The sequence below is a fragment of the Ictalurus punctatus genome, chromosome 15 (genome assembly GCF_001660625.3).
Source record: "Ictalurus punctatus breed USDA103 chromosome 15, Coco_2.0, whole genome shotgun sequence".
In the NCBI taxonomy this organism is placed as follows: domain Eukaryota; kingdom Metazoa; phylum Chordata; class Actinopteri; order Siluriformes; family Ictaluridae; genus Ictalurus; species Ictalurus punctatus.
Window position 1 is genome coordinate 15473873 of NC_030430.2, and position 12575 is coordinate 15486447.

At 36.5% G+C, this 12575-nt stretch overlaps 1 protein-coding gene across 1 annotated transcript; it reads right to left on the reverse strand.

Moving 5' to 3' along the window:
* Positions 1 to 1641: 1641 nt before the first annotated feature.
* usp21 (ubiquitin specific peptidase 21) lies at positions 1642 to 12561 on the reverse strand. Its single transcript, XM_017487312.3, has 12 exons — positions 11537 to 12561; positions 9571 to 9624; positions 9360 to 9477; positions 7887 to 8001; positions 5759 to 5881; positions 5607 to 5671; positions 4681 to 4784; positions 4509 to 4595; positions 4342 to 4420; positions 4128 to 4235; positions 2777 to 2891; positions 1642 to 2011 (listed from the first exon to the last, which is right to left on the reverse strand). Exons 1-12 carry the CDS (start codon positions 11669 to 11671, stop codon positions 1921 to 1923), a joined length of 1194 nt encoding a protein of 397 aa, XP_017342801.1. The 5' UTR covers positions 11672 to 12561; the 3' UTR covers positions 1642 to 1920.
* Positions 12562 to 12575: the final 14 nt, after the last annotated feature.

Genomic DNA, 12575 nt, shown 5'->3' on the forward strand with positions numbered 1-12575 from the left:
CTCACCTGACCTGAACCCCATAGAGAATCTATGAGACACACCAGACCCAACAATACAGACGAGCTGAAGGCCGCTGTCAAAGCAGCCTGGGCTTCCATAACAAACACCTCAGCAGCGCCACAGGCTTCTTCTGTTTTTGTGTATATCTCATAAAAAATAGTTTTATATTTTCAAATGAAAACATAAAACAAAGACAACCTGAGTAAACACACAATACAGTTTCCAACACCTATCACCCATGTGAAAAACTAATTGCTCCCTTAAACTTAAAATCTGAGTTTCAGCTTACAGACTGAAGACCAGACATTCTCCTCTAGGATTTTCTGATAGTAAACAGAATTCATGTTTCCCTCAATTATCGCATGTTGCCCAGACCCTGAAGCAGCAAAGCATCCCCACACCATCACACTTCCACCACCATGCTTGACCATAGGTATGATGTTCTTTTTTGTGGAATTTGGTTTATGGTAAATGAGAGCCCTGTCTTACAAACAGTTCCACTTTCGACTCATCAATCCACAGAACATTCTTCCAAAAGGTTTGAGGATGATCAAGGTGTGTTTTGGCAAAATTCAGGTGAGCCTTAATGTTCTTCTGGGTTAGCAGTGGTTTTCACCTCGCCACTCTTCCATGAATGTCATTTTTACCCAGTATCTTTCTGATAGTGGAGTCATGAACAGTGACCTTTATTGATGTAAGAGAGGCCTGTAGATCCTTTGATGTTGTCTTTGGCTCTTTTGTGACCTCTTGGATGAGTCGTTGCTGTGCTCTTGGAGGAATTTTGGAAGGTCGGCCACTTTTGGGAAGGTTCACTGTGCCGAGTTTTTCCATTTGGAGATAATGGCTCTCTCTCACTGTGGTTCTTTGGGGTCCCAGAGCCTTTATAACCCTTCCCAGACTGATGTATTTCAACCACCTCCTTCCTAATCATTTCTGGAATTTCTTTCAGTTTTTGCATAGTGTGTTACTGGGTAAGACCTTTTAACCAACTTCATGCTGTTGAAAAACTTCTATTTAAGTGTTGATTTGATTGAACAGGGTTTGTAGTAATCAGTATTATAAATGCAGTTTCATAGATTTGGAGAATTAGTAACTACGGGGGCAAATACATTTTCATACAGACCAAGTTGGTATTGGATAACTTTTTTGCTTCAATAAATAATATTGTCATTTAAAAACTGTATTTTGTGTTTACTCGGGTTGCCTTGTTTCAATTTCTGAAACAATTTAATATGAGATATACACAAAAACAAAAGAAATCAGGATGGGGCAAATACTTTTTTCACAGCACTGTATATATACACAACCTGTCTTAATACCACAAGTTTAGTGTTCAGACTTAGACTTTCATTAATAGCATTTAAATAATAATTCTTTTTAACATAGTCTCATTTTTCGGGGTGCATTTCAGACACAACAAACTAATTCTGGGTGTTAAGTAAGAACACATACAACCACCCTGTCTATGAATATAGAGAAATCTTTACACATGAGTCCAACTTGCTGAATAGGCTGTGCTTTTCTTAAATTATTGTTCAGCTGCATACTTTCCTATAGTGCATATGCACAGGTTTACTTTAACAAAATAGAGATGTACAGTTTAATGGATTCATCATCTGTATACATTTTCTGTGATTCAGCAAATGTTTTTTTTATTTAACAAACAAACAAACAAACAAACAAACAAAACAATGCCTGTGGCCTAGTAGAAAATGTTTACACCAAAACACCAAAAAAATAATTCAAGCAGTTTGAATATAACAAACATTTCTGCTGGCAGTTCAATCAGACAGCAATGAGCAAGCTTCACTGAATCCATGTTTCTTCTATCATGTCTCTGCTGAATAGTCTGTGAACACTGCCACATAAATTTCTTTCCCTTGGCAGTGGAATTGCCTGCTAAAGTCCAATAAAGGAGATTCATTTCCTGGAGGCCATACTGTTTTTAAGTTTGTAGAAGAGAAGATACACCTGGCTGGACTGAAGCTGGTCCTCAGATATTTGGGTAACACTGTAGAATAAACAGCATAGACTAGTTTGAAAAGCCTTATCCCAAAGCGCTGTTGTATTCATTCAAATCTGATCGGTTGATTAATTTTCTATAACAGCAGCTCTGACTTTAGTGCTGGCTGTAATGCAAATATTTATATTAATATGTTTGTTCTAATATGTTATTTTTTCTATAGTACTCTTTCTTGAAGACTCTTCCATAAATGCTAAACCCTCATCATATCAACGATTAGATCTGTTAACACTTTTTCATTTGTTTTTTTTTATTTTTAATTAAGCTTAGTTTATTGTGGAGCTTTCACTATACAGTTCCCTGTGAATTTACTAAGCTTAATTATTATTTTTTTTTAAATAATAATAATAATATTTTTTTTTTTTAAAACGTAAGTCTTGACTAATCTCTGTAGTGGAAGAGGAATAAAACATTTCGGGACATGCTGTTATAGGAAAATAATCTTCAGGCCACATCCTACCATGCCGTTGTTAATTATTTTCCTGTAATGTGTATTATTCCTTACATATTAGCTTTGTTACTTTTTGTCTATAAAATGATCATAAAATACTAGTGCTATCATAAAACAAAGATATGCCTATTTTTAGATGTGCAATGAATTAGTTACCTTTTTATATATTCAAAATGTCAAGCATTATTGATCAGACATTTCCTAGGTGAGGAGCAAGATCACTGTGAAGAAGTTTGTGTAATAACATGAGAGAGTTAGTCTGACTGAGTGTTGTGGCGTTATGGAAAAAGTGTTCCACTCACCACGAGTCATTATAGCAGCACCAGCCTTCCTCTTCTTTGCAGACAGCTGTGTAATGACCCATGTTCACAGTGCCAGTGTGGTTGCATAGAGCATATAGGTCATACAGCACTGGGCCTGAACACACATGAATATGAATCTGTTTCACTGCCTTTCGACAAAACATCAATGTAATTACGGTAATTAGCTGAGTAAAGTCTGTTGTGTTGTGTGGGTCTCTGACAACTTGGTTTTAGTTATGCAAAGTTATGTTTAGTTTAGTAAATCTGGCCAGTAAAAAACTATATATTGTAATGTCTATTGGTTAAAAATCAGGCACGGTGGCCTGAGCTCAGGTTGCTGTCTCTGTGGAGTCTCTGTGCACTTCAAGCATCAGAATGGGGGAAAAGGTGATCTCAGTGACCTTGACAATGGCGTAGCTGTTGGTAACTGAAATAACCAACTATGGACCAATTTTACAACTATGGAGAGCAGAAAAGCATTTCAGAACACACACAATATCAAACTGTGAGGCAAATGGGGTCCAACAGCAGAAGACCAGATTGGGTTCCACTCCAGACAACCAAGAACACGAATCTGAGGGCACAGGTAGTGTCACCTGGTCTGCAACATGCAGATGGTAGAGACCGAATTTAGTGTCAACAATTCAGGCTGGTGGAGGTGGTGTAATCGTGTGGGGAATATTTTCTTAGCACACATTGGGCCCCTTAACACAAATCAAGCACCATTTGAATACCAAAACTTATCAGAATATTGTTTTTGAACCATGTGCATTCCTTTATAGCCACAATTTACCCATCTTATAATGACTCCTTCTAGCATGATAATGCACCATGTCACAAAGCGCACACGTCATCTCAAACTGGTTCCATGAACATGATCATGAGTTCAGTCTACTTTAGTGGCGTCCCCAGTCACCAGATCTGAATCCAACAGTGCACTTTTGGGATGTGGTAGATTCGCAGCATGAACATCTAGCTGAGATCCAGAATCTCACCTTATGGAATCTATTCACAAAATATCTAGTGTGTGTTTATTTTTATATAAAAATAAATAAATAAATACATACATACATTTTGGTGAAAAAAGTGACCAATAACTGTGCGAGTGCAAAATTTGCATCGCCTTAGGGATTACTTTAATTTATAGCAGCAAGACAGCAAATGTAACAGAATTGGTTAGATGGTGCATGCATGTTAAGATATTAGCAGACATTTGCAACTCCCATTCTTAATATGATATAAACGTTCTATAATAACTCTTATGCCCATTTGCCTCACACCTGTTTTGTGTCCTCTGAACATCTTTAATGAATGAACTGATTTAATGTTGATCCTCTACATGCATGCTCACCGCAGTCACTCGGTCCAAAAGGTCCCAAGTCAAGATCAGTAAGCGGGAATGACACTGGTACTGTGCTTTTCCGGATTGAATACCTTGATGCTGTAAAGCGCTTTAAGTCTAAGACAAGAAGTTAAGTGATTCTATGGAGGACCTTTAGCCTTGTCATATTCATCAATATCATTATTGCCATGATTATATCCAGTAAATAAATTGTAAAGGATACGTATCACCAGGATTTTAGGGAATCTCTGGATGGTTAGACTTTTTGTAGTCTCTGTGCGACGATTACACTTCTCACACATCTAAAGCACACAAAACAAATTACATCAAGCAAGCACGCTTGGAGCATTGTCCATGCAGACATATTTGAAGCTCGTGTTCTCTACCTACAGGTGAATTTTCTTTGCTGAGTTTTTCCTCGTGTGAGAACAGATCCAGACATTCCCGAAGGGTTACACCTGCTCTGGAGTCACTCATCTAAAACAGCACGGGGTGGAAAGAAAGGTGAAAATCAGGTCTACACATGCCCCAGGAAAGGCCTAAACAAGGGAGTGTGAATTACCTTTGGGATAGACAAGGACAGATCACAGAACACATCAAAGGTGTTGGAGTAGTGTGAGCAGACTGAGCAGTGCAGCGAGCTGCGCAGCTGTCCTGAGAACAAATCTGTGACAAGTGAGAAAACCGATAAGAAACAGTACAAGTATGATCTGTCATTTTAAAAAGTGTTTCTAGACTGACAATAATCATATCATTTTTTAAAAATACCGTAAAAAAAAAAAAAAGATGTGACTTGCCATGCAACTGATCTTGCTATTTTCCTCATTTTATGCTTCTGTTCACATTTTTCCAGCCCTGAAATTACAGCTCGGATAGCCCTCATACACTTTCCTTAAAGCCCAATATTTCTCCTTTTTAATACTTTAGCAGAGATATCTAAAAATTCCAAGTTGTTCATTTAATGTTACTGTATTCCATAGAAAAATCTTTAATTATGTTCAGAAATCTTAATTCACACCAACGTGCTTCATACAAAAGCTTTTTGTTAAGTCCTTCAAAACACAGTCAAATACTTTGAATTGTTCCAAGTCCCTATCAGCAGAATTGAAGCACTGCCTCAATGTAGCAAATTGTTTTAAGTCTAATTCTGCTGATACTAGGCTTTTTTGTGATAAGATTGAATGAACATTCATTTGAAACCTGGTAGCTGAATAACTCAGTTCCTGTCATAGCAATACATGCATTGTTAAACAAGCAGAATGTACTGATATTCTGTGGGACAGAACTCATTTCAGGGTTAGGAACATGTAATTAGAAGCCTGGAAGTCAGAAACTAAAGACTAATAATCCCAATCACAGTTCTTCTAATTTATCATTACGATTATATGATTATTACAAGTCTAGAAACACTTTCACATATTGCAATTGTATATTTTTAAATAAAAAATTTTTTTAAGTAAAATGTGTTATCCTGCCAATCATGCTTACCTACAATTATACTGTCATCCTTGTCCACATGTTTCTTCCACAGAGCAGCTGCTTCTTCTGAAATCCTAGTTGGAATAGTTAGTGTCAGATTTGAATGATTATAAGGCTGTATAGCTGCTGCTTGTTTTAGATCAGAGCTTTTCTGTGTGTACCTGAATTGAGTGTAGCTGGGCTCAGGAGTGGTAAAGATGGCAGGGTGATGTGAGGGTCGGCGGTTGATTTCTGTATGTAAACGGTCCAAAAGGAATCGCAAGAACTCCTGAGCATCCTGCTGACTATCAGAGGGAGGGTGTGAGGGGGAAATTTCATTATCTGCCTCCTGCAAAATTTGTAACTGCACTATGTGAAATACATTGGCATTATTTGACTTTATACCACAGTGTTATAGGATACTCAATTCTGATGAAAAGGTCAAAAGGTGAGGTGCTGATTCATTTTCTTTAACAGCATGGCTTGGAGAGTAGTCCTGGCTGCAGGGTTTTTATTATTGCACTCATTCTAATAGGTTATCACATCTACAGGATATAAAAAGTCTACACACCCCTGTTAAAATGACAAAAGTGTATTAAAAGTGTTTTTGATAGAAAAAAAACACACAAAAAAACCCCAAAATAAATCATGTCAGAAACTTTTCTACTTTTATTGTGAAATTGCAACCTGTAAATTAAAGTGGAAAACAATAAAAAAAAAAAAATCATTTTAGGGAAAAAAAGGAAAAATAAAAAAATATACAATAGCAAAGTGTGTATAAGTGTGCACACCCCTAAACCACTAATTAGTTGAAGCACCTTTAAATTTTATCAAGTCATTCAATCTTTTTGGGTAAGAGTCAAGCAGTTTGGTACATCTTAACAATATTTTGACATTCTTCCTTGCGCTGTTCAGGTCACCCCACAGATTTTTGATGGGATTTAGATCTGGTCTCTCACTGGTCCATTCCAAAACCTTGATCTTGTTTGGTGAAGGCATTACTTTGTTGTTTTGGAAGTGTGGTTTGGGACATTGTCATGCTGAAAGGTGAAATGCGTCTTCATGTTAAGTGTTTTAGCAGAAAGCTTAAGGTTTTGTGCCAAAATTGACTGGTATTTGGAGCTATTATTCCCTCTCATTATTCTCTGATTAAAGTCCCAGTTCCAGCTGAAGAAAAACAGTCCCAAAGTATGATGCTACCACTTCCATGCTTTCCCATGGGGATGGCGTTCTTTTGGTAATTTGCTGTGGTTTTTGTGCCAAACATAACTTTTGGTATTATGGTGAAAAAGTTTGGTCTCATCAAGCCATAACACATTATTCCATATGGTTTTAGGAGATTTAATGGGGTTTTCCATTCAAAACTTTAGCCAGGTTTGGACGGTTTTGTTAGTTAAAAAATAGGCTAAAAATGTCTTCCATCTTGCCACCCCAGCATAGCCCAGAGATATGAAGAATTTGAGAGATTGGAGCAGCCAGTATTTGCCAGAAATTGCTGCCAGTATGTTAATGTTGCTGTAGGCCTCTTGGCAGCCCCCCTGACCTGTTTTCTCTTGGTCTTCTCACCAATTTTGGAGGGACATCCTGTTCTTAGTAATGTCACTGTTGTGCAATATTTTCTCCACTTGTTTATTATTGTCTTAACAGAGTTCCATGGTATATCCAAAGCCTTGGAAATTTTTTGTAACCTTCTCCTGATTGATATTTTTCAACAGTGAGATCCAGTACCTGCTTTGTAAGCCCTGTGACCCATGGCTTTTCCTGTTGCATGTTACCAAGAAGATGTAAGGGAAATTCTACAGAAACAGCTGTACTGGTTCACATGCTCCACATGAATTGGTTTAATCATTGTCGTTTATATGGTGAAGTTTTTTGTGGTATTTATGTAGTATTGGTGGTATTTATGTAGTGTTTTTGGAATGACTATCCAGTGTCAGTGCTTTGTAACAGACAGAAGTAAATCTGTAAGTTTTCTGGCATGGTAAAGTCTTCAGGATGGTGGGTTTTGCGGTTATTCGGTGTGACAACAAGCCGTCACTTCAAGAAAGTGAAAAAACAGAGGTTGGTAAAGGAATGACTTTTCTAAGGGCTAACAGGAAGTAACTTGTTTTGTGGTCGTACCAACATCAGCAAACATTGCGATAAATGGATAAAAAGTACATAAAAAGTGCTACACTTTATTCCTAACTTACAATCATATTCCAGATATTGTAGTAACGCTACTGCAACATTCGTAGTCATCACTGTGAATGCAATCATTTGAAAACAAGTATTACAATAAATTACTGTTTTTACTGTTTTTTTGCCAACCTGTATCCACTGAAGTAAGGCATAGCCTCTTTAAAGACACGATAGAACCGTTCAGGATTGACTGTCCTTTTCCCTTCATCTGTGCACCACAGCCCTTCCAAAACTTTGGTGAATTCTAGAAAAGAATTGATGGATAGAGATATAATGGAAATGGCCGTTACATGAAGAAGAAATAAGGCAGTTTTATATTAGACACAGCATGCTTCATTGATCTCAATTACTTGTGCAACGGGATTTCAAAAATCTGAAATACTTTAACTATTAACATCACACTACTACATAGCATTCTACCTTTAATTATATAACAAAAAATATTCTTTCTTGAAATATTACAAAACATTTCACTGAAGACTACTGGTAATTTCCTAAACAAACCAAACAATTTAACACTTGTACTGCTTTCGCAGTCTACCGTGTTTTTTGCAAATGTTATAAAATGTTTTTTTAAAGCTTTTTTTGTTGAAAAGCTGTAATATTTCAGGTAAATGGTTATCGCACAGTAGATTTTTCAAACCGTCCCATACTACAGAGTGTCCCAAAAGTCTCCATACATACTGTAGGAGAAATTAACACTTTTTAGCAAAATGTCTTCTGAATTTTTTCATACTTAGTTTGTTTATATATAATATATATATATTTTTTTATTTCAGATAGCCATTAAAGAATGCCTTTAACAAAAGAAGAACATACTGAAATCATTCTCATGGCTGGATCGGGAAGCTTGCAATGGACTTGAAGGTTGCAATGGACTTGAACAGGAAACATGGCAAACACATCACACAACACTGTTGACAAACTTATTAACAAATTCTAAAAGACTGGAAGTGTTGTGGACCAACCGAGAGGAGGGCAACCACGAACATCCACTGATGAAGGCACAACCAACATCTCCTATGTACGGAGACTTCTGGGACACCCTGTAGTTTGTGAAGCACTGAAAATCGTTGTTGCCAGATTTCTTACAAGGCCCAAAAAGACAGAACACTTCACGGCAGTTCTTGCCTCTCTTCACTGGCTGCCTGTGAAGTTTCGTATAGATTTTAAGATTCTGTTGTTTGTCTATAAGTCTTGGCTTGCTCCCAAATATATCTGCGACCTCTTGTCTGCCTACTCACCACCAAGATCTCACAAGCTGAGATCTTCTCATTTTCTTCTGTTGGTTGTTTCCTGCTCTAAATGTAAATCTAAGGGAGATTGAACTTTTGCAATTGTGGCCCCTAACCTGTGGAACAGTCAAGGAACTTGTCTAGTTTTAAATCAGCGCTAAAAATGCACTTTTTTTTTTTTTTTAACATTTAATAGTGGCTAGGGTCCTGAATTTTATCATTGACTGTTGTTCGGTGGAATTTTTGTTGTATATGTTGAATCTGTACAGCACTTTGGAACAACGTGTGTAATTAAATGTGCTTGATAAATACATTTAATTGAATTGAATTAAATACACAATGACTTAGCATGGAACAATCCTCCCACCATTCATCAGCTCTGGCTCTTGACTGGAGCACATGTCCTGAAGATAGGTTTTAGTCAGACAGTAGTCTCTAAGACCCTGAGTGTGGGAGAGACACTGCACAATGGCATTCAGAAAACACTGCAAGAGAAAGAGAGCAAGATTGCAAACTTCAGTAAGGAAAAATTCTGCAATTTGAGAGCACTAACAAACATTTTGTGTACTATGACATACTGTGTTCCCAGCATTATGCAGTCCAACTTGTCCACTGCCCAGTGTTAGCTCTCTCTGTAGGAAGAAGATTGTAAATTAAAACATTTCAAGTAATCTTTTGTGTAATTACAGACTAACAAATCAAAATGGTGAAGTAATTGAATTCTACCTCATTATAAACCCTTTCAGAATAACCTGCCAGGCTAAACCTCTCCAGGGAGTGTACTGTTTCCATTTATAGATCTCTAATCTTATTATCACGAACCGGGAATACACGCTCATGGAGGTTATAGAGGTTAACTACAAAGGCATCTATCTAGTTCAGGAAGTTAGGAGTATGCAGCGTCTCTGTGTGTCTATACACATGGCTTTTTCTCATAGCGCAATAATAATGAGTTTAATCTGAATATGCAGTGATGAGAAGCTGAGACATTTGCATCTTAAACTGAAAGACTTCAATTAGATCTGCACTATAGATCAGAGAGACACTCGGGTCCTGGAGAGTCCAGCAAATTTTAACACACCAAATAACCCCGAGAGTTAAATAAGTAAGGAATAAATGACCAGGCATTAATGGCAATAAATGACAGCATGTCCTGAAATGTTTAATTTAATTTATCCCCCAATAATTGCCAAAGATTAAAATGTTTAATTTATTAATCAATGATATCATACTTTTACATGTTATGTTGTGGAACAACCACAAAACAAGTTAGTTCCTGTTATATCAGACACAGCATGCTTGAATTACGTATGCAGTAGGATTTCAGAAAACTTTACACTACTACATAGTATTCCATCTGTAATTATGTAACAACAACAAAAAAAAAAAAACTTTATTTTCAGAAGCATTTCTCTTGAAATACTGCAAAACTTTTTACTGAAGACTACTGGTCATTTTCCTAACAAGCCAGACAATTTAATACTTTCTCAGTGTGACCTTTTATTATTTTTTTAAAGGTTTTATTTTGGAAATGCCGTAATAATTTGGGTCTATGGTTATCATAGTGAATTTATCACAATGAAACTTCACCTACTACAAAGTGTCTCAAAAGTCTTCATGCATCGAGAAAATTAACATTTTTTAGCAAAATGTCTTCCAAATATTTTCATACTATATACATTTTTTCCCAGATTTTAAGAATGCCTTTGATAAAAGAACATATTGAAATCATTCTCATGGCTGGATCTGAAAGCTGTTGCAAGGTTGCGATGGACTTTAACAGGAAGCCTGGCAAACCCATCACACACAACACTGCTGACAAACTTATTAACACTTTCAAAAAGACTGGAAGTGTTGCGGACCAACCGAGAAGTGGACGTCTACGAACATCCACATCTCATAGTCCCCTATGTATGGAGACTTTTGGGACACCCTGTAGTCTGTGAAGTATGGTATAGTTCCTGTTATCACTTACAGTGGGGTCCAAATGTCTGAGACCACATAAAAAATCTGTTTTTTTTTTTTGTTTGTTTGTTTGTTTTTTTACTGGAAATAAACAGAAAAAAATTAAAATTTTCAACATTCAAAAACTTCTATTACATTATTTAAATGTAAGCAAGTTAATGATATTAACCATGTTAACTGCTTTATACAAAAGGGCAGATTTTCTTTGAGTCTTATCCCTTCCACTGAAACACACAATGGATTTGATCTAACATGGATCATCAGGTTTTACACATGCTGTTATTAAGGTAAAAAAAAAAAACGTGGAGGATATACCAAATACTAAGAACTTCATGTAAATATTTTTAAGGTTCTACGTTTCACTAAAGTTGCTGCTGCTGATAAAATCATTTGTGATGAAAACCTGTGTGTTAAATTGAAACTGAATGCCAGAAGCATTTTCACTAATGATCTCCGACTTTGGACCCCACTTTACGCATGTTATAGCAGTGACAGTCAGGCATTTCCTTAGGAAATCACTAAAATATGCACAAGTCCAACAGACTATTACCTTTAAAACACAAAAAAAAAAAATCTCACCTCTTTGTCAGCCACCAGCAACAAGCCCATGAGGGAGGTGTAGAGCACCGACTGTGAGATGTCTATGTTTTCATTTTGGCTGGCGAGTGAGCGACACAGGTCCTGGCATGAGGTGTCCATCCGAGCTCTCAGCATTGAGCCATTACACTCTATACACTCTTAATAATGTGACCAGCAGTGGAGGAATAGCCGGTCTCATTTTTTTTTTTTTAAAAAGTATTGCATAAATCCCCACTGTTAAATAAAATGAAGTAATTTGACAGGAACAAACTGCATTACAACATCAAAGGCTGCATGTGAGTTTTTTGTTTTTTTTATACATCACACACCAATTAGGCTACACTACTGTTTAGTTCCTTAGTTCATTCTAGTTTATGGAAAATTTAATTCCATGAACTCTGTTAGAGTTAAACGTGCTAAAATACTTTAACTGGCCAACTGTTTTAAGGGAACAGAACATATACTTACACAGATAATACTTCTAACAGACTAACAGATGTTCTCCAATGCTACACAGAATAAAATTTGTAAATGTATTCCAACTATATGGTGCTTGTCTTTACCTGGGTTTTTAAATGTACGGGCTATGCTCCTCTCTCACTACAGCTGCAACCACTATTCAGGCTAGTGAACCTTTAATCACTGCTAATCTTCCATGTCTCTTTGTCTACAGTATATTTAGCCAATCTCCTTTTAGGAGCTGGGGCACTTTAAACACACAGGTCTGTGCTAACAGCTAAGTACAAAATTTGCATCCCCCATAATTTCTGGTTTTACAATTTACCAATAGAAACTGTGGCTGAAAAATTCTGCCATGACCATGTTATCTCCAAATCTGATGTGAAGAAGTGTAGAACATTTAAATCAGAACAATCAAAGAAGAATAACAATCAAATAAATCAGAGGATCCAAAAATGAATACTAATATTAAAAAAAAAAAAAAAAAAAAAAAAAAAAAGAAGCATAAACACTCAGTTATGAAGGTATGGTTTGGAAAATACACATCGGAAACAAAAATATTATTAATGAAGAATATGTT

Excerpts from the sequence above, each read along its gene's own strand:
- usp21 (XM_017487312.3), bottom strand. The coding sequence starts at position 11,671 with ATGCTGAGAGCTCGGATGGACACCTCATGCCAGGACCTGTGTCGCTCA. Across the intron at positions 5,882-7,886 it reads CCTTACTTCAGTGGATACAG|TCAGCAGGATGCTCAGGAGT; the intron begins GTTGGCAAAAAA and ends TCCCTCTGATAG. Across the intron at positions 5,672-5,758 it reads CCCAGCTACACTCAATTCAG|GATTTCAGAAGAAGCAGCTG; the intron begins GTACACACAGAA and ends TATTCCAACTAG.